The 22,080-nt window shown below is 47.9% G+C and overlaps 1 protein-coding gene across 1 annotated transcript in view; it reads left to right on the forward strand.

Moving 5' to 3' along the window:
• LOC120928965 (protein ELYS-like) overlaps nucleotides 1-22,080 on the forward strand; it is a 192,765-nt gene that overhangs the window by 50,048 nt on the left and 120,637 nt on the right. Inside the window, 3 exon segments of the mRNA XM_040340111.1 lie at nucleotides 17,607-17,757; nucleotides 17,855-17,987; nucleotides 18,106-18,284. Coding sequence (XP_040196045.1) covers nucleotides 17,607-17,757; nucleotides 17,855-17,987; nucleotides 18,106-18,284 — 463 coding nt within the window.

Here is a 22,080-nt window from a genome sequence, read left to right on the forward strand (position 1 = left end):
AAGGGCCCAAAGAAACAGAAGGGTTCCCCATCGGGCTCTGAGGATCTCGGCCAATCGTCGGCTGTGCCTTCCTCCCCAGATAAACTGGAGGTTGCTGCCCTAGATGTGCCATCAGGGTTGTTGGATGCTGCGGCTGGCCCCATTCAACCAGCTCCTACCTTTGTTACGGAGGAGATGTTAGCCACCACCTTGAGTGGTTTTGAGCGGAGAATGGCTGCTTTGATTTCAGCCTCATTACCTGGGAAGAAGCGGGCTAGGTCCCCATCCCCTAGGGTTGAGTCTCCAGATGAAGAGATCCTTTCCGCAGAGGAATTAGATTTCTCAACGGAGCAAGGGGAAGACCACTTGGAACAGGGTTCTGAGGAGTCCACAATAGAGGAACCGTTTTCAGCTTCCCAAGCAGAGAGGTTATGGATCCAGTCCCTAGCGGACATGGTACGGACGGAGTTTAAGTTACCCCTGCCTGAACCTCAGGCTGCCGTATCCTCTCTAGGTTCCCTAAGGGCACCTCAATCCAATGCAGTGTTTCCGGTCCATCCCTTACTGAGGGACCTAATTTTTCAGGACTGGGTCAAACCAGATTGGATTTTTCTTCCTCCTAAAAGGTTCTCAGTGCTGTATCCTTTGGAAGAAAGTTTTTCTAAGAAATGGGTTGTCCCTACAGTGGACGCAGCCATTTCATGTGTTAACAAAGCCTTAACTTGTCCAGTAGACAATATTCATATGTTCAAGGACCCTGTCGATAAGAGACTTGAAACATTGTTAAAGGCCTCCTTTGCCACTGCAGGTGCAGTAGTTCAACCAGCTGTGGCTGCCATAGGAGTATGCCAGGCATTGAAGGAACAGACCAAACAGGTCTTAAGGGACCTTCCGGCACAACAAGCTCAGGACCTAGCTGACTTGCCCAGAGCCTTATGTTTTGCCGTAGACGCCATTAAGGATTCCATCCAGCAAGCTTCTCGTTTATCCTTACTTCTGGTTCATATGAGAAGGCTTCTCTGGTTAAAAAACTGGTCTGCAGAAACCCCCTGCAAGAAACTCTTAACGGGTTTTTCCTTCCAGGGTGAAAGATTGTTTGGAGATGATCTAGACAAATATATTCAGAAGATCTCCAGTGGCAAAAGCACTCTTTTGCCTGTTAAGAAGAGGTTTCGGGGGCCTACCTTTAAACGTCCAACCTCTCCAGTCTCAGGACCGTCACCCTCTAGGCAGTATCGACGGCCTGCTGGCCGTTCACCTGCTAACAGGTCGCAAGGGCAAGCTTCAGGCAACAAGAAGCCATGGTTTCGTAAACCAATTAAAGCTGCCCCTAAAGCGAATTTGTGAAGGGACGCCCCCACTCTCTCGGGTGGGGGGAAGACTCTGCTTCTTCTCGGAGCTTTGGAAGGCCAGAATCTCCGACCAATGGGTTCTGTCCTCAGTGGCCCAGGGGTACAAGCTGGAGTTTTGGGGGTTTCCCCCTCCCCACTTCCAGGAGTCAAGGCTCCCAAGCGATCCTCAAAAAGGAGTCTCGCTTCTAGCGGCCCTAGACCGCCTCTTAAATCAAGGGGTGATTATGGAGGTACCAGCCCTGGAGCGCGGACAAGGATTTTATTCAAATCTATTTGTAGTCGGGGGGGCGTGTCCGGATGTGAGCGAGGCAGGACGTGCTCTGGGAGAGCTCCGCAATAATCCTGCTCTTTTATCCGATTTGTGAGCGCTTCGAGCCCTGATTTCGGAGAACGGACCTCCGATCCTGGTGGGGGAACGCCTGGACATGACAAAGGGAGCTGCGAGGCACGGCCATCAGACCCCTAAGAGCCAGAGGCAGACCCGCTCTTCACGAGGCGCGAACGAGGCCTCGCCCGCCGCCATCTTGCATCCTCCGGCGGTTGCTGGCAGCGCCAAAAAGCATTCGGACATCTCTGCTCAGATGGAGGTTCCTGAAGTGATAGCCAGAGCGGATGATCCACAGCCCAATCCTCCGATTCAGGATCCGACGCAGGAAGCGATTACCCGGCCGATCCTGGAGGCAATCAGTGCCAGCAAGGCGGCGGTCATGGTAAGCATTGACCACCTTGCAACTGAGTGTACATTGATAAGGCACGACCTGGATAAAATCAGGGGGAGGCTGACAGAGGCAGAGGGAAGGATCTCTACGGTCGAGGATGAGACGCAGTCCCAGGGGAATCAGTTGGCAGAGCTGCAGGCAATAGTGAGGCAATTGCAAGACCGCGCTGACGACGCCGAAGACAGACAAAGGAGGAATAATGTCCGCATGGTGGGGCTCCCGGAGGGGGCCGAAGGCCCACACTCTACTGCCTTCGCTGAAAATTTTTTTTAAAATCTCCTGAATCTGGGCGAGAGACCACCTACGTATGTGGTGGAGAGGGCGCATAGGGTGCCTATGGGAAGAAGGCCTCCGGGGGAATACCCTCGTCCATTTCTGGTGAGGTTCCTCAATTACAGGGACAGAGATATGATCCTAACTGCTTCCAGAAAGGCCCAAGACCTGAAATACGAGAATGCTAGAGTGATGCTTTTCCCTGACTTTTCGGCTGAGACACAGAGAAGACGGCGTTCCTTTAATGATGTCAGAAAGCGTCTGAGAGAGAAAAACATACAGTACAGTATGCTGTATCCTAGTAGGCTACGGGTGCAACACCAAGGCTCTGTGAAATTTTTTGACAACCCACGGGCTGCATGTGAATGGCTGGATAGGAACCCATGAGGAAGATTCGCTGCATGATAAGTATGACCTTGTTAATAAGCTCTCCAGCGTTTAGGCTGGTTTCACTTTTCCTACTAGCTGCCGGTACAGTTTTATTTTGTGTTTTTCTCCGGTGGAAGGGCTTGGTTGTCTGTGTGTCAGGCCCGTTGGCTCTTTGGAGGACATTTTTCTTCAGTAAGGATGCATCGGAATGCAGCACAGACTTTCTTCCTGCTACATGAAGTTGGGTGGCATGTTTGTTTTTATCTACGTTTATTTGTATGGCAGAATGATTTTGACTAGCCTTTCTGTGCATGATGCTAGCACTTTTACAAGGTCATCCTGGAAATGGCACATAGAGGCCAAAGACTTGGGTCAGCTACTAATGCTCTGCTGTTATTAATGTGAGTCATATGTGCCTTACCAAGCTGACGCCACTAGATGGCGATGGAGTACTGTTCTCTTCTCCACAAGGAACTAGGTCCTGGTTATTTGGCTCCACAATGCAGAGGTTTTGGCGGAGCTCCCTTGGACTACGGTTGATTTTTTTTTTCTTTTTTAGTTCCTTTACTTGTTTTTTTGGAGCTTTTACTGCTGGACAAGTGACTGTTCGGAAGACCTTTCGAAAACATCTAATTTTTTGGGTGTTTACATAGTTTTTGGGGTAAAGCTGCATACCAGATGAAGGGGAGTTTTGTTGAAGCCTTTTTGCTTCATGGTTCACTTTTTTTCTTATCATTTTTTATTTTTGACATGATCTGGTATAATGGCAGGGGGGGAGGGAAGGTTGGGTTGGGGGGTGGGGGGGTGTTCACAGTTAATTCTAGTTACTCAGTTCTCGGTCCTCGACCGTCAAGGGCCTCTCCTCCGGGGTGTGGTATATTATTTTGTATTGAATTCCGGGGCGTGTGACGGAAACACCTGGGGATTATTTGGTAAAATTGACTATGGCTAATGTAATTAAAGTGGTATCCTGGAACATCCGAGGATTGAGTAGTAAATTCAAAAGAGCCTCAATGTTCCAGTATTTGAAGTCAGTTAAGCCGCATGTGGTCCTCCTGCAAGAAACTCACCTGGAGGGCAGTAGAATACTGGCCTTACGCAAACATTGGATTCAAAAGGCATTTCATGCCACATATTCCACGTTTGCCAGGGGAGTGTCCATTCTGATCAGTAGATCGCTTCCGTGCACGGTTCACCAGGTGATAACTGATCCGGGGGGTCGATATGCGGCAGTAGTTTTGGATATGGGAAATCGTAAACTGTTGCTGGTGACAGTGTATGTACCACCTCCCTTCAATGTACAACTGTTGTATGATTTATATGTTAAACTGGCGCCGCATGCTCATTTACCGCTCCTGATTATGGGGGATTTTAACGCCACCTTGGCTGAGATAGATTCCTCAAACCCAGGGCGGTGTGGGTCCCAGGACCTATTGTCATGGGTATCCATGGCAGGTTTAACGGAAATATGGCGTGCTCAGTACCCAAATACAATATGCTATTCTCATTTATCGCAGACACACCGCTCCTCGGCCAGAATTGATTTTGCATTTGGGAACCAGGCTATGATGACGTATGTGAAAGGGGCAGAATACTTGGCGGGAGGCCTATCGGATCATAATCCGCTCGTTCTCTCCTTGCTTTTCCCGGCAGTCGGGGGGGGGGAGGAGTTGGAGGCTATCGCCGGGTTGGTTACAAGAGGAGCAGGTCTCTTCGCACCTGCTTGAGTCGGTGGGTAATTACTGGGACCTGAATGTAGACTCAGCAGACCCCCCAGTGGTCTGGGATGCCTTTAAGGCGGTAATTCGGGGAGAAGCTATCTCGGCTATAAAAAGAGTGAGAGTAGACCAAAAAGCTGAAGTTCGGGGGTTGCAGGAAAAGGAGCGCGAATGCGCGTCTATCCATGCCACTGACAAGACGGATGACACGTATACCGCCCTGCTGGAAGCTAGACGCAGACTTTCCCTACATTACAATGACCTTGCACATACTGAAGCTAAACACAGGACAAATTCGTTATTCGCGGAAGGGGATAAAAATGGTAAATTATTGGCTAGGTTGGTAGCGGACCACAATCATATTGAGCATATCTCGGTTATAAAGGGGTCAGCGGGCGACCTGGTCAGGGATCCGGCTGCAGTGTTGCAGGAGTTCAAGACATATTTTTCTACCCTCTATGCTCCTATCCCGCCGTATGACCATGAGGAGTTGAGAGATTTACTGGGGGGCCTGACTCTCCCCAAACTTACTATTGAGGAATGCCTGACTCTAGACGCAAAAATCACTAAAAAAGAAGTGGAAGCGGAAATCTTTGATTTCCCACCTCATAAAGCACCGGGTCCGGATGGATTCCCGGCAGACTTCTACAAGTTGTATACGGAGCAATTGGCTCCCAGGCTGGTGACTTTATTTGCCTGTTGCTTAGAACATAAAACGCTTCCGGCGTCGATGCTCGAGGCATACATTATCCTACTGCCTAAGCCAGGTAAAAATATGCAGGAATGTTCATCGTATAGACCTATTGCCCTTCTTAACATGGACCTGAAAATTCTGACAAAGGTACTAGCAAAGAGACTTGCTGTGGTCATAGCATCACTAGTGGATGTGGATCAGACGGGCTTCATGCCTGGCAAGTCCACCGACACAAACCTGAGAAGACTTTTTACGCACTTACAGCTTCCTAATTTAGATGCGTCCTGTAGAATAATAGTTTCCATAGATATAGAAAAGGCCTTTGACTCGGTGGACTGGCATTTTATGCACACAGTCCTTGAGGCAATGGGCTTTGGCCAGGGGTTTAGGCAGTGGATCAAACTACTCTACAGTAAGCCTAGGACGGCTATTCGCATGGGAGGGTCAACTTCTGAATTTTTCACGATAGGGGGCATCCCTGCCTCGTCCCTCTCCCTATCACCCTTTTTGTTTGCCCTAATGATGGAGCCCCTGGCTGTGGCATTGAGAGGGTCGGAGGAAGTGAAGGCCATCAGGGTGGGAACTATAGATGAGGGCTTGGCATTGTATGCTGATGACCTTCTTTTGTTTTTTGAGGGATCCTGTGGAGTCGTTTAATACGGCGCTGAATATTATGGATAGATTTACTAAATTTTCTGGCTTGAAAGTCAACTGGGGGAAGTCATCTATACTCCCGTTAGAGGAGGGGGCTAGGGCAAAAGCGAATCCCGACCTGCCTCTTCAATGGGTCAAACAAATAACGTATCTGGGAGTGAAGGTCACGGCGAGTGTGATGGACTACATGTCCCTCAACTTACTGCCACTTTTAACGTTCTTTAAACAGAAAGCATTGGTCTGGCAAAAACTTCCGTTATCATTGATTGGTAGAATTAACCTCTTGAAAATGAAAATTCTCCCGGTTATCCTATACTTTCTGAGGAACGCTCCGGTATGGATACCGAAGTCCTTCTTTCGGAAACTGGATAGTCTTACAAGCTCGTTCCTCTGGGCCCCAAAAATGCCTAGGGTGGGGTTGAAGGTCCTTCAAGAACCGTGGGGTCAGGGGGGACTGGCGCTCCCTGACTGGCGCAGGTACTACTTGGCTGGTCAGTTGGTGTTTGTTCATAGGTGGCTGAGCTCAGATTCGGGGGATTCAGCCACAGTACTGGAGGCTGCCCATCTCGGATCGTACGAGTCTCTGCGATTGGCCATTCATAGGGGTACGGGCAGGGACCTCCCCCTTACACATTCCATGGAAGCTACGATCAAAGCCTGGGAGGAGGTAGAAAAACTCGCATCTCCTAGCTATACAGGATTTTCCCCCTCAACACCGTTGTGGATGAACCCTAAACTCCATCATTTCTACAAACTAGAGGATGCACCCGGATGGGCGGTTAAGGGGGTTAAACTGCTCAGGGATGTTACTCGGGATGGAGAACTGTTAACATTTGATCAGTTGAAGGCCAAACATGACCTTCCGAACACGCAGTTTTTCCGCTATCTAAGTCTGAGACATGCATTTCAGTCTCAATTTGGATCGCGGAAAGTGGAATCTTTCCCCTCTAGGCTGGAAGACTTACTTATGATGGAGGAACTGCCAAAGACCTTATCAGTGACCTACAAAGAGCTTTTTAAGGCCAGTCCCAAAGCGTTACTCAAGTGCAGGGAGAAATGGGGAGCAGAAGTGTCGGGTGTGCAGGGAGAGGAATGGGATGAAATGTGGGACCGTCCATTTAAATATCTAGTGGCAGCGAGAGATAGGCTAATTCAGTTTAAATTTTTACATAGAGTATACTATACCCCGGCCAGGTTGGCATCGATCTATCCATCGGTGCCTGCTGAATGCTGGAGGTGTACGTTTTCCCCTGCTAACGCGCAACACGTGTTCTGGACTTGCCCTCAGATCCAACAGTTTTGGACTGGGGTCACGACCTGTATTGCAGAAGTGCTGGGAGTACCAATCCCACTGGAAATTAATGTTTGCTTACTGGGATTGGTGGAGGAGGTGGTGCCGTCTAGAGCCCACAGAACGTTATTGAGTATCTTGTTGTTTTATGGAAAGAAGGCAATTTTGCTTAAATGGAAGAATACAGGGGCTCCTGAGATCGCTTTTTGGAAGGGTTTGGTGAACGCTATGATGCCTTACTATAAGGCAACGTACCTATCCCGGGGGTGTGTCGGAAAATTTGAAAAGGTGTGGAGGGCCTGGTATGAATCTGACCACACGGTGGGGTAGGAGAAAGGAGGCTGAACTATGATCAACTAGATATATAAGTGGGGTAGTGCTTATATTCCTGGTGTTTCGGAGTAGCTGTCGGTGGTATGCCACAGAGGGGAGTGTTGATACTAAAGGTGTCCTGATTTAAAGATGGTCGGGGATGGGAACTGAGTAGGGGGGGTGGGGGGGACGATCTGGGGAGGGCTTGTATTGAATATGCCATCTGCGATGGCACAGTGTTTGTGTTTCCGGTCATGTTGGCCGTGAGTTAAACTTGGCGGGGTGCCAAGGAATGTTGTGTTTTTTGTGTATGAACAAAAAAAAAACCTTTAATAAACAGAATTTTACAAAAAAAAAAAAAATCTATTTGTAGTCCCGAAGCCCAACGGCGATGTAAGACCAATATTGGATCTAAAAGCCCTAAACCGCTTCCTAAAGATTCGCTCTTTCCGAATGGAATCTATTCGTTCGGTAGTGGCCGCCCTACAAGGGAAAGAATTCCTCGCATCTATCGATATCAAGGATGCATACCTGCACGTCCCGATCTTTCCCGGGCATTTCAAGTTTCTCCGATTTGCTCTGGGACATCGGCATTTTCAGTTCGTGGCCTTGCCCTTCGGGCTAGCCACGGCCCCTCTGGTTTTCACAAAAATTCTGGCCCCAGTTCTGGCCAACCTAAGATCTCGGGGGATCCTGGTTATGGCTTATTTAGATGATCTTATAGTGATCGATCTCTCAGAGGCCAGTCTGAGGCAAGCAGTAGGCCTAGTGGTAACCTACCTGGAATCTCTGGGTTGGATCCTAAATCAGGACAAATCGGCCTTACAGCCCACAAGAAGATTGGAATATCTTGGGCTGATTCTAGATACTGTGCATCAGAAAATCTTTCTTCCCCAGTCCAGGGTGGATTCTATAAGGGAGCTAATTCAAGTAATTCTAAGCAGCGCAAGGCCGACCGTTCGTCTGTGTATGCGCCTATTGGGCAAGTTGGTGGCGACCTTCGAAGCGGTGCCCTACGCCCAAATCCACTCTCGAAAACTACAGAGAGCAATTCTCGCAGCCTGGGACAAGAGGGTCCAGGCCCTGGATCTTCCCATATCTCTATCCCATGCAGCACGTCAGTCTGTGCTGGTGGTTAGCCCCGCACAACCTTCTAAGGGGAAGATCGTTCAGTCCAGTCTCATGGAGAATTGTCACCACAGACGCGAGTCTATCGGGTTGGGGTGCAGTCCTGGAAGGATTGACCCAGCAGGGGAAGTGGTCAAAAAGAGAGTCGACTCTATCCATAAATGTCCTAGAGATACGAGCAGCCCGGTTGGCTCTAGTGGCATGGACGGATGTATTACAGGACTCCCCAGTAAGGATACAGTCCGACAACGCCACTGCTGTGGCTTATATAAACCACCATGGCGGCACCAGAAGTCTGGCAGCCCAGAGTGAGGTAGACCGAATCTTTTCTTGTGCAGAGACCCATATTCCATGCATTTCAGCAGTGTTTATCCCCGGAGTGGACAATTGGCAGGCGGATTTTCTCAGCCGCCAACAAATGTCCCCGGGAGAATGGTCTCTCCATCCCGAAGTGTTTCAGGACATCTGCCAGAGATGAGGAACTCCGGAGGTGGCTGTCATGGCCTCCAGGTTCAATACGAAACTAATCAAATTTGTATCCCGGACAAGGGACCCATTGGCCTGCGGGACGGACGCCCTGGTATGTCCTTGGCAACAGTTTGCGCTGATCTACGCCTTCCCTCCGTTACGGATGCTACCCCGTCTTCTTCACAGAATCCAGGTGGAGCGCAAACCAACGATTCTGGTAGCCCCGGCTTGGCCCCGGAGGCCTTGGTACTCCTTAATAATAAGGATGGCAATAGAGGAACCTTGGGTCCTCCCGTTGCGGCCGGACCTCCTCTCACAAGGGCCGTTCTTCCATCCTGCCTTACGGGCCTTAAATTTGACGGCCTGGCGGCTGAATCCCTAATTCTTAAAGACAGGGGCCTTTCTGGCCAGGTTATTTCCACCCTAGTTAATGCTAGAAAGCCAGTTTCTAGACTTATATACTATAGGGTGTGGAAAGCCTACATTGCATGGTGTGAGGCTAGGAAGTGGCATCCCCGCAAGTATGTCATCGGGAGAATCTTGGATTTCCTACAGTTAGGAGTAGAGAAGGGTCTAGCTGTTAGCACAATCAAGGGGCAGGTTTCTGCCTTATCGGTCTTTTTCCAAAGACTCTTGGCCTCTCACTCTCTAATAAAGTCGTTCTTACAAGGGGTTATTCGAATTAATCCTCCGGTGAAGGCTCCCCTGTATCCTTGGGATTTAAATTTGGTTCCATCGGCCTTACAATTCCAGCCTTTTGAACCCTTATCTGAGATCCTGCTGGTCTTGTTAACTAGGAAATTGTTTTTTTTGGTGGCTATGTCTTCCGCCAGAAGGGTGTCGGAACTGGCAGCCTTGTCTTGTAAGGCACCCTATTTAGTACTACATAAGGACAGGGTCGTTCTTCGGCCACATCCGTCCTTTCTTCCGAAAGTAGTATCTAGTTTTCATCTAAATCAGGACTTGATTCTTCCGTCATTTTTTCCTAAACCTTCTTCAAAGAAGGAGAGATTACTACATTCCTTAGATGTGGTCAGGGCTGTTAGGATTTATTTGAAAGCCACAGCCCAGGTTCGCAAGACTGACGTCTTGTTCTGCCAGAAGGACCCAAGAAGGGTCAGGCAGCGTCTAAAGCCACCATTTCCAAGTGGATTAGACAGTTGATTATTCAGGCCTATGGCCTAAAAGGGAAAAACCCGCCTTTGTCGGTTAAGGCTCACTCCACTAGAGCTGTGAGCGCCTCTTGGGCAGCGTATCACCAGGTCTCTATGGCTCAAGTCTGCAGGGCAGCGACCTGGTCATCTGTTCATACGTTTGCTAAATTTTATCAAATGGACGTTAGGAGGAACGCTGATTCAGCCTTCGTGCAGGCGGTTCTACAGGCCGCAGTATAAAGTCCTCTTGTCCTTTGGCACCCGCTGTTTTTTTGCTTTACCTGGATGCTCTCCCTCCCCTCATTTAGCATTGCTTGGGGACATCCCATATGTAATGGCTATGCTGCTCTGTGTCCCGTGATGTACGATAAAGAAAAAGGGATTTTTAATAACGGCTTACCTGTAAAATCCTTTTCTTGTAGTACATCACGGGACACAGAGCTCCCACCCCTCTTATGGGGAATTTTTGGGAGACATATTGCTTGCTACAAAACTGAGGTACTCCCACTATGGGTGGGGGTTATATAGGGAGGGAACTTCCTGTCGGAGAGTGCCAGTGTCCATCACCTGAAGGTACACTATATAACCCATATGTAATGGCTATGCTGCTCTGTGTCCCGTGATGTACTACAAGAAAAGGATTTTTACAGGTAAGCTGTTATTAAAAATCCCTTTATTACCCATTTGCAAAATTAGATGTATGTGTGTGTGTGTGTGTGTGTGTGTGTGTGTGTATATAAATAAAAACTGCAGAGGTTATCAAATGCCACCAAAAGAAAGCACTATTTGTGGAAAAATTTGGGTACAGTGTTGTATGACTGCGCAAATGTCATTCAAAGTGTGTCAGCGCTGAAAATTGGTCTGGGGGGGGGTGCGGGGTGTTTAGGTGCCCAGTAAGCAATTGATTAACGGGGTTGCAAAGGTTTGCAATTTTTTTTTTATTATTAAAAATAACAAACATGAATGAATGAATGAAAAACTTATAAAGCGCGGCGCATGCGAACTGAATCGCTTCTGGGCTTGTCATGCTTACCTGCTAGAGCAGCCCTGCTCCTCTTCTGAATAGCTGCTTTCAATGGGGACACAATGCGTGCGTGCCCATGATTCCTGCTGCTGCATTCATTGACGGCAGTCCTCTGCCCCTGGATTTTGACAGCAGCGGGACCCAACGGCTCATGCTGCCATCAGTCTATCCAGTGTGGACAGACAGTGGCTGGAGCCCCATCCCCAGACATGTTCAGGTAAGGGGATGGGGCGGCTCTGAAACAAACTCCCTAATCAACAGACTTTCTCCTCTGTCATGCATTGAGCAGTTCCCTTGGTTAGCAACACAGCTGATCAGCTCCCAGGGCGAGAATCTGGTGCTTGCCTGTACCGACGGCGCGCGCTCCTAGGAGTAGGACGTGCGGCTCAGGCACCAGAACAGGCAGGGTTTCCAGCCGTACCAGCTCAGCATATCCTCCCTCCCTGGCTTCCTGGCCCCTCTCCCCCCCCGGGAAGCATCCACAAGGCAAGGCCTCCTCCCCAGGCTCATCCTCCTCCTCCATTTGGGCAAACTGCGGCCGTCCTAAGGATAATCCACGGCGCTGGCCCAACATCCCCCCCTTGCACTCCCCAGTCACATCCAATACTTCCCCTCCCCCCCACCCCCGGCCACTTTTCCACCCCGGTTCCCACCATCCTCAGGCCAACACGATCGCGGCGACCGCATCCAGGAAAGTCCGCGGCCTAGCAGCACGCCACTTTCGCACTAGCCATCCACAGTGATAGCATCTGATCACCCTTTGTTCTGCCCAGCAGGATCACCAACGCCCCCCTCGGCGCCCCAAAAACCTCCCCTGCATACCACAGGGCTTTACCCAGCTACACTAGCCCCTGGCTCGGGCCTTGGCCCGGTCGGCGGCCATCTTGCTACACCCTGGCAAGTGTAAATCTTGGGACATACCTAAACTCCTCTCCCCCAGTCCAAATAACGGTGAATTGACTCCTATCCCCCCATAGGGGGACATATCTCCCCCCCCACTAAGCAATTGGTCCAGGGTTCACTGATTGCCTGCGAGGGGTCAGGAAGGAATTTTTTTCCCCGGTCGCTGCAGATTGGCACAGCACGCCTGGGGTTTTTCGCCTTCCTCTGGACCAATCGGGGAGGGAAGACTTAACGAGTGACGGCTCACTTGGATATTCTTCCTCCCATTCACAATAAAAGACCCCCCCCAATAAACACTACTTTCCCTGCGTTCTTTCTGCGACTATGGGTTATCTAAACTACTCCACAGAAACCATCTGGGAACTAAAACCATTTGATTCTATACTTCCAGTTGCCACCAAAAAACCTTTAAGGAGTGAGCTACTGTCAAAAATCATACGCAGGTACCCCAGCCCAAGCGCATATTATGCGCTTTGATCAACACAAGATCGGCAGTCAAACACAGACAAGAAATCTATGATTTCATCCTTCAACACGATTTTGACTGCCTTTTTCATCACAGAAAGCTGGCTCACAACTGACTGCAACACCATTCTAACAGAATTGGTGCCAGCAAATTATCACATTCAAATGCAAAACAGAGTGGGGCAAAGAGGGGGGGCCTGGCGGTGATCCACAAGACTCGCCTCTCGATCATCAAACCAGTCCTTCAAAACTCGCTTCCATTTATGGAAACCCTCACTCTGCAGTTGCAAACAAATCCCCAAGACACGGTCCATATTCTACTATGCTATAGACCACCAGGCCGAAAAACGCATCTTCTCACGTCATTGACGGAGTTCATCGCCACATATACCCTAAGCATCAAACACCTTTTGGTGCTTGGGGATTTCAACCTCTGGGCCAACTCCTCACTGGACCCCGTCGCCGATGCATGCATTGACTATCTGGAAGGATTAGGTCTGCAGCAACTAATACAAGGCCCCACTCATGCCTCTGGTCACACGCTCGATCTCATTTTCAAACAAGATTTGGAAATTGACATCCTGGAAAATGAACCGCAACCATGGACTGATCACCATGCCATTAAATTCTCAATTACCAAAAACACCAGCCCAAAAAAAACGATAAAACCGGTAACACACTGGACCAGATCTCAGAAGAAGCTCCACTAGGAACTCTTCAAAACAACACTAGGGAACAAAATAAAAGCAATCCAACAAAAACAAAATTAAAAGCAATCCAACAAAAACAAAATAAAAGCAATCCAACAAAAACAAACCGCCACAGAAATGCTTTACGCCATCAACAAGGCGCTACTACAGTCAGACGACTTAGTAGCACCAAAACGCAAAACTTGCATCCGGAAAAACAACTCCGGCTGGTTTAACGACCACCTAGCGTTGCTAAAGCAAGAGCGCAGAAGAGCAGAAGCTGCTTGGAAAAGGACCCCTTTGGAAGAAAACCACACCATTTATAAGGAAATAACCAAGAAATATCACAAAAATCTTTATGGCCAAAAAAAAAAATTTCTCCAACATCATCGCAAATGCCCTAAACCGCCCTCGCAAACTCTTCAAACTGGTTTCTCAGACTATGAACCCAGCTTGTTTAGAGGCCCCCAATTCTGATTCACAAGAATTTTGCAACAAATTATCGGATTATTTCATTAATAAAATTGAAAAAATCCGTGATGGCAAAATAGAACCGTCCTAAACCCCACCCCAAATCACAAACCTAACACCCACTTAAATCCGCTGCAATCACCAAAATTCACTCTAAAACCCATTTCCATCGAGGCCACTAAAAACCTCATCGGTACTCTGCGAAATAGCACAGCACCAAATGACATCATCCCCACTAAACTGCTGAAAGAAAGTGCCGATATATTGGCACCAGCTATCACGTAGCTCCATAAACCAACCATTTAAGGAGGGCATGGTGCCCACCTTGCTGAAACAAGGGACAATAAAACAGATTCTAAAAAAACTAGGGCTAAAATTGTTCTGTTCGATCGTTTTTTTTTTTAATCGATTAACCCTTTCACGCCGACGGAACGCATATATGCGTCCTCGGCTTTCAGGGGTTATACCGGGATGATGCCTGCAGCCGCAGGCATCATCCCGGTACCGTTGTTTAGAGCGGGCGATCGGCTTTCCAAACATAACAACCGATGCGGCTAAAAGCCGCTCGGTTGTTATGCCGGAGGAGCGGGAGGGGACATCCCCCCCCTCCCGCCGCCTCTCGCCGCTCTGACCGGGCCTCCCGTCCCACCGGGAGACCCGATCCACGATCCGGCGCCTCCAGCGTCTCGGCGCGCTCTGAAACAAAGCCGTAAACGGCTTTGATTCAGTGTCCGCATTGAAACCACGGAAGCGGCGTCATGATGTCACTTCCGGGTTTCTCAGATGCCAATGGCGCCGGATTTAAAAAAGTACACAGTATTCAGAATCGCCGTTTTCGGCGATCTGAATACTTTGAAGTGCAAAGGAGGGCTCGGAGGTCTTTTAGACCCCCGATCCCTCCATAAAGAGTACCTGTCACGACCTATTGCTGTCACAAGGGATGTTTACATTCCTTGTGACAGCAATAAAAGTGATCAAAATGTAAAAAAAAAAAAAAAAAAAAATTATATTAGAAAAAATAAATAAATAAATAAGAAAACAAAAAAAATTTTTTTTAAAGCGCCCCCCTCCCCGCGAGCTTGCGCAGCAAAGAAAGCGCATACGGAAGTCGCGCCCGCATATGAAAACGGTGTTCAAATAACACATGTGAGGTATCGCCGCGATCGTAAGAGCGAGAGCAATAATTATAGCACTAGGCCTACTCTGTAACTCTAACCTGGTAACCGTAAAAAAAGTTTAAAGCGTCGCCTATGGAGATTTTTAGTTACCGTAGTTTGTCGCCATTCCACGAGTGCGTGCAATTATAAAGCGTGTCATGCTTGGTATCTATTTACTCGGCATAACATCATCTTTCACATTATGCAAAAAAATTGGGCTAATTTTACTTTTTCATTTTTTTAAAATTCATGAAAGTAAATTTTTCCCAAAAAGTTGTGTTTAAAACACCGCCGCACACATACCGTATGACATAAAATATTGCAACAATCGCCATTTTATTCTCTAGATTCTCTGCTAAAAATATATATATATATAATGTTTGGGGGTTCTAAGTAATTTTCTAGCCAAAAATATGGATTTTAACTTGTAAACACCAAATGTCATACATAGGCATAGGCATGAAAGGGTTAATCGACTAATTTCGATTAATTATAACGCACATACAGATCCAACTACTTTTAGCTGTTCTCCTTGCAGGCTGATTCCCAGTGCAGCTACCAACCACTGGAAAAATGGATAGCAGGATACAAAAAACACAAAGGCAGCGCTCGATGGGAATAGCATTAAAACTTTTATAGTCTTCAAGTAGGTAACCAAATAAATATTGCACTGGAGATAAAATCGATGTAGCTACATAAACTGTAAAAATGGTGCGAGTAATACCAAACGGTACCAAAAGCAGTCATAAACACATGTAGCTAAGTATGATACTGGTATGAAAATATGTACAACGATACCACTGCTGAATCCAGATGAGGAGAGGTTAACATCAGTCTGTTGGCATGTAGATGTCCCATGAAGGGAACTATCACAACTCCCAGTGGATGGCTGTAGAATCCCAGGTTGATAGAGGGAAGTGTAACAGCCCTTGCGTGTGGCAGATAGTAAGGTCCCGCTGGCATGCAGATATGAAGGCACAGCAAAGGAGCCCTTCAGATGGACACGGCAAGCCCCGCCGGTGTCCGTGACATTACTGGATCTCCGACGGAACTCCCTGAAGGCCCAGAAGCCGGCGGAGAGGTGAGTACCAATCAAAAGAATTTTAATTCGATCAAAAAGATTTTGATCGACCAAAAAAATTAATGATCGATTAATTAAAAGTTAATTTGCACAGCCCTAAAAAAAAAAAAAACACCCTCGACCCCAAAGATCCAAACAACCGCAGACCCATAACAGCTCTAAATGTTTTCTCCAAAGTAATGGAGAAAGAAGTTGTACAACAGCTACAACATCATTTGGACACCCATAAATTACTCTACCCGTTTCAATCAGGTTTCCGTCCAGGTCACGGAACTGAAACGGCGTTGCTTAAAATATGGGATGACGTGCTAGAGGCCGCAGACGAAGGAGACTCTTGTCTCCTGATACTGTTGGACCAAAGTGCGGCCTTTGACACAGTAGACCATGGACTACTACTGACCAGACTAGGTGAGGTAGCTAGAGTCTCGGAAGGAGATTTAGCTTGGTTTTCCTCTTTCTTAGAAAACCGATCACAAACAGTGAAACTGGAGTTTTTCACTTCTGAAAAACGCACGGTATCATGCGGAGTCCCTCAGGGATCCCCCCTGTCGCTCGTACTGTTCAATATCTTTCTCTCCCCTCTCTTTGAAATCATCAGTAACCAGAAGTTACTTTACCACTCCTATGCAGATGACACACAATTGTATTTCCGCATCTGCAACAAAAAGGATCATTCTCTTGGACTAGAGGAATGAATGAATGAATGAAAACTTATATAGCGCAGCACATGCGAACTTAATCGCCTCTGGGCGCTTAGAGAAATGCCTTACTCTAATAGATAACTGGATGACTAACGCCAACAGGAAAAATCAACCTGCCTCAACATGGACTCCCCCGCCCATCCTGGGTAAAACTATCACCCCTAGCACCAAAGTCAAAAGTCTCGGAGTCATTTTCGACACCCACATGACAATGGCTGCACAAATAGGGTCAGTAGTCAGCGGATCTCACCATCTGCTGCGCCTACTACGCAGACTCGCGCCCTTTATCCCGAAAGAGGACATTGCAGTCCAGACTTGACTATGCAAATGCCCTCTATGTCGGACTCCCCAAATACCAAATCAATTGCTTGCAAGTCATTCAAAATACGGCCGCTCGATTAGTGATCGGCAAAAAACCATGGGAATCATCCCTTCATTGGTTGCCAGTAAAAGACAGAATCACTTTCAAGGCACTCTGCCTAATACATAAGTATATTCAAGGTAACGCCCCCAATATCTATGCGAAAAAATAAAAGCCCATAACCCCAATCGCATTCTGCGATCCACCAATCAAAACCTACTCCAGATACCCAAAGCCAGATACAAGTCCAAAGGAGATCGAAGATTTGCAGTCCAGGGACCTCGCCTGTGGAACGCTCTACCAACCGTCATCCGATTGGAGTTGGACCACTTGGCCTTCAGGAGAAAGATTAAAACCCATCTCTTCTGAGGTCAAGGGGTTTTCTTACCCGAGAATGGATACAGCGCCCAGAAGCGATTCAGTTCGCATGTGTTGCGCTATATAAGTTTCTCACTCACTCGGAGTAAAAAAACAGGATTAATCGGTGGGTGGAACACATTGATTTTGTCTTGGGTAAGGAATCTCTCATTAAACCATGTAAAAATATCTCTTCCTGGAGCTCAGCTTTAACACATTGAGATTGCATTTTTATGGCAGAATTACTATTAGTATTTTTACACTTGGTGGTTTTATGATTCTACAGCACTTGGAATATTGTGAAGAAAGATACAGCTTGGATCTTTCGGCTGGCTCTTTGTCTTTTAGAAGTCAAAATAACAGTACAAAGTTACTGGGCTGTCAAACCATAGAAAAATTCCATGCTCACAGCGAAAGAGAAGATGGACTTCATGAAGGTATGGCCATCTTCATTTTTTGAAGGTTTTAAGCTGTCTATCATTTTGGTAATCTAGACTTATTCAAAAATATTTTGGTTCATATTTTGGCTTTCAGTAACATCACCTGATACCAGTGTCACAGTCTTCAGCTGGCAAGTAGCTACTTATGAACATGGTAAACCATCCATCTACATGGCAGTGTTTGATATAAATCGTTGGTATCAAGCTCAGATGCCATATTCTCTAAGGTAAGAGTACTGAGGAATTCAGTTTGATGTCACTTGGATCTTTCTTTGGATTTATCATGGTCTTTATATCTCTCTGGATTCTTACATTTTTTTCATCATACAATTTTTTTTATTCCAGGCCTGGTCAGTTTCTCAGGAATTGCTCCTACTTTGTATTCTGGTCCCTCGAATCTGTGCTGAATGTGACTCAGGACAACATATTTGATATGCTTGTGCATGAGCGTAGTTTTAGCAGAGGAGCGCCAACATCATACCCTCCTCCAGAGCAGTTTTACTACCCCGGCACTTACAATTTTGGTAATTATTAAATTTAGAGTAACAAAATGAGACTCTTTACAACATTGCTGCATTTCACCAAATTGCAGGTCAGTGGAACGTGTATCATGTTAAAGACCAAGTCCTTGCTCAATAACTGCTATTGAATTTATCTAAATTTACAGTAGTACAGATCACTGAAGCAGGCACTGGCTAAGGCCAGCCAAGTACAGGCATAATTTTCTTTGTGGTGTTTTGTAATCCAGAAAAAAAAATCGCATATGGGTTTGCTTTGTTCATAGATAATTGCTGTCTGTCATGTTTTGCAGTTTACGTTCCCCCCCCCCCCCCCTATGTAGTTTGTGTGTGTGTGTGTGTGTGTGTGTTTTTTTTCCTCCCCTAAGCTATTAGCTTAGACTTTTCAAATGGTGTAATGGCAAAACATTATTTTTGCGGACAAAAATTAGTAGGAAATGTGAAAACCTTATTTTCCCTATCCGTCTTTCAGGACAGCCACAATAGAGAGATAGGCTCCTCCTCTTCCTGTAGGAAACACTGCACAGCCTTCAAATTCTCTCCTCCCCTTGCCAGACCTCAGTTCTTAGTGTTTCCTCCGGTGGGGAGACACTGCAGAGGAATCAGAGCTGGGCAGTCGGGGGACTGTGGCTACAGAGACTTTCCTATCAAAGGGAGCAGGGGCTTTCCTGGGAAAACAGGCGAGGACTTACCGCCGAAACGCAGCCCAATCCGTGTCGAGCACGGCAGCCGGCTTGCGGGGGGTCCCTATCGTGTCCACAGGACCGAGGCGTGGGGGGGCAGATCCAAGCGCCCTCCTTTCTCAGGCCGCATTCATCTCTCAAAATTCGCGGGCCGAATGGCGGGTGACGTGCTCCGGAAACGTTCCCCTTTGACCCGCGACTTCCGGTTCCGGGTCGCGGCGCTGATAGGGACCCACGCGTCTGCTGGAGGAGTCTGATACTCGCTGGGGCGAGTAGGACAAGCGCAACCACCGCAATGTCGGCGACTTCTCCGGAGCATTGCCCGACCAAGGACGCTTCCTCCAGCCAGCCTCAGGTAAGGGTTTTCCTGGGGAGGGATCCCGAACCTTAGGCTTTTGTCTTTTTTCCCCTCTAATGCCCCTTGGTGGTTGGGGGGGAGGGGGAGAAGACAGAGGGAACCCAGCAGTAGTGTCTGTCCAGGGATTCCCCCAGGGTTGTAACCGCTGTTTTAAAAAAAAAAAAAAAAAAAACACTTTTGTATGTAAATTGTTGGTTTAATCATTAATGTGTGGGGGGCCCCTTTCTTATCTTTCAGAAAAGCCTAGAGAAAACGGGAAGGGCACATAGTTCAAGGAAAAAATGTGCCTCCTGTAGGGACTCTCTTCCTGACTCTTGGTCTAAAGTGCTATGTAGAGACTGCATACTTTCTCTTGTTAGGGAAAGGGATGCAGAACAGGAAGATAGTTTAGCAGCATCTGTTAAAGAACTGGCTTCTACGTTTTCTTCCTTTAAATCACTGTTTAAAAGAATGCAGCCCCCTTTGGACCCCACACAGGTTACAACCCATCCTGACGATCAGGGTCCTGCTCCTGTTTCTCCTGACCCTTCAGCAGTAGCAGTTGATTTTGCAGGCCCTTCTCAGGTACAACCCACTCTGTAAGAGAATGTTGCTTCCGACTCCCATCAGGATCAGATGAAGAAGACCAGGACGGTGAGCCCAAGAAGTCTTCTAGGTATAAATTGTCTCTTGACGACGTTGAGGAATTACTAGGGGCTATTTACACGACCCTAGGCATTCACACAGACAATAAGCCCCTTAGCCTCCACGACCAGATGTACAAAGGTCTGGGGGAATACAAGGGTAGGGTCTTCCCGGTTCACGAACTTCTAGTAAATACTGTTAAGAAGGAGTGGCAAGACCCTGAAAGGAAGCCCTTTTTTTCTCGGTCCCTTAAAAGATTTCCCTTCTCAGAAGACCCCACTTCCGTTTGGAATAAAATGCCTAGATTAGATGCGGCCTTTTCCCAGGTTTCCAAGAAAACCGACTTGGCATTTGAGGATATGGGCAATCTGACAGATGCCATGGACAAAAGGGCGGACTCTCTATTGAAAAAGACATGGGAGTCCGTAATTGGGAACTTAAAGCCAGAATTGGCAGTTACGGTAGTGGCCCGTAATTTGGAGCATTGGCTCTCAAAAATTCAAGAACACATTGAGGCCGGGACAGATAAGGACACTATCTTAGCTTCCTTCCCTACAATTTTAAAAGGGGTGGCCTATATTGCTGATGCTTTGGCAGAGTCAGTTCGCATGTCGGCGAGGTCGGCAGCTCTAGCTAATTCTGCCAGAAGAGCGCTCTGGCTCAAGACCTGGTCAGGGGACATTGCTTCCAAGTCCAAACTATGTGGAATTCCGTTCACAGGGGACCTCCTGTTTGGCCCAGGTCTGGAGTCAGTCTTAGACCGCACGGCGGATAAGAAAAAATCTTTCCCTTTCAAACATAAAGCCCCACTGAAAGGGAGGGGGTTTCGTCCCCAAAGAAACACAGGGGTCCCTAAAACAGAAGCCCAGAAAAAGACCTGGACACCCAGGGGAAGGGGAAGGGGAGCGATTTTTCGCCCTCCTGACCAGCCCCCTAAGAAACAATGACTCCCAGATCAGGGTGGGGGGAAGGTTGGGGGACTTCCTTCCACAATGGGAGTCCTTTTCCCCCCAACAGGTATGTCTTGGAGATCATCAGAAGGGGGTACTCACTGGAATTTTCATTCCCTCCCCCTCAAAGGTACCTGGTCACTCAGCTTCCCAGAGACAAGGGAAAGGCAGAAGCTCTGATAGGGGCCTTGAAGGACCTGGAGGATCAAAATGTTGTCCTCAGAGTCCCAAAAGTGGAAGAAAAAAAGGGGTTTTACTCCCATATTTTCGTGGTAAGGAAACCTTCTGGGAAGTACAGGTTAATCCTAAACCTAAAACCACTGAACAGGTCAGTTGCGTACAAGGGATTCCGTATGGAGTCAATTTTTTCGGTCAGGGCCCTCCTACCTCAGAATTGCTTTATGGTCTCCCTGGACCTCAGACGCGTACCTGCACGTACCCATTGCAGAGGGGTCTCAGGAGTTTCTGCGTCTAGCGATAGACTTAGGAACAACGGTGGTGCACCTTCAGTTCCAGGCCTTGCCATTCGGTCTATCCTCCTCGCCCCGCGTGTTCACAAAGGTCCTGGCGGAACCTATAGCCTTTCTGCGGCTCCAGGGGGTAGGCATAATAGCATACTTGGACGACCTGCTTCTCTTTGCGGCATCTCCAGAACAACTACGCAGGGACCTAGACTTAACCAAGAAGACCCTTACGGCTCTAGGGTGGCTGTTAAACTTAGACAAGTCCAGCCTAATACCCTCTCAACGCATTCCGTACTTGGGGTACCTTTTGGACTCCACCCTTTAAGGGTTTTTCTTCCCTTAGAGAAGGCTCTGAAATTAGACAGGGCGGTAGCTGCCCTTCAGGGCAGTCATCAGGTATCAATCAGATCCCTGATGTCAACATTGGGTTTGTTAACCTCCACCCTCCCGGCTGTCCAGTGGGCAGGTTCTCACTTTCGGACCCTGCAGGCCTTCCTGCTAAAAATCTGGGATCACAGCATAGAACGGCTAGACATCCTAGTACAGGTCCCATCCCATGTAAAGAGGTCTCTCTGGTGGTGGAGAAAAATCTCCAATTTGTCGCAAGGTCGACTGTGGCATATTCCGTTCCCACAGGTTCTTACCACAGACGCAAGCGGCAGGGGCTGGGGTGCTCACCTGGGGTCGCTTCCAGCGCAAGGCCTCTGGAAAAATGCAGAGCTG

Source organism: Rana temporaria, chromosome 1 (assembly GCF_905171775.1).
Source record: "Rana temporaria chromosome 1, aRanTem1.1, whole genome shotgun sequence".
Classification (NCBI taxonomy): domain Eukaryota; kingdom Metazoa; phylum Chordata; class Amphibia; order Anura; family Ranidae; genus Rana; species Rana temporaria.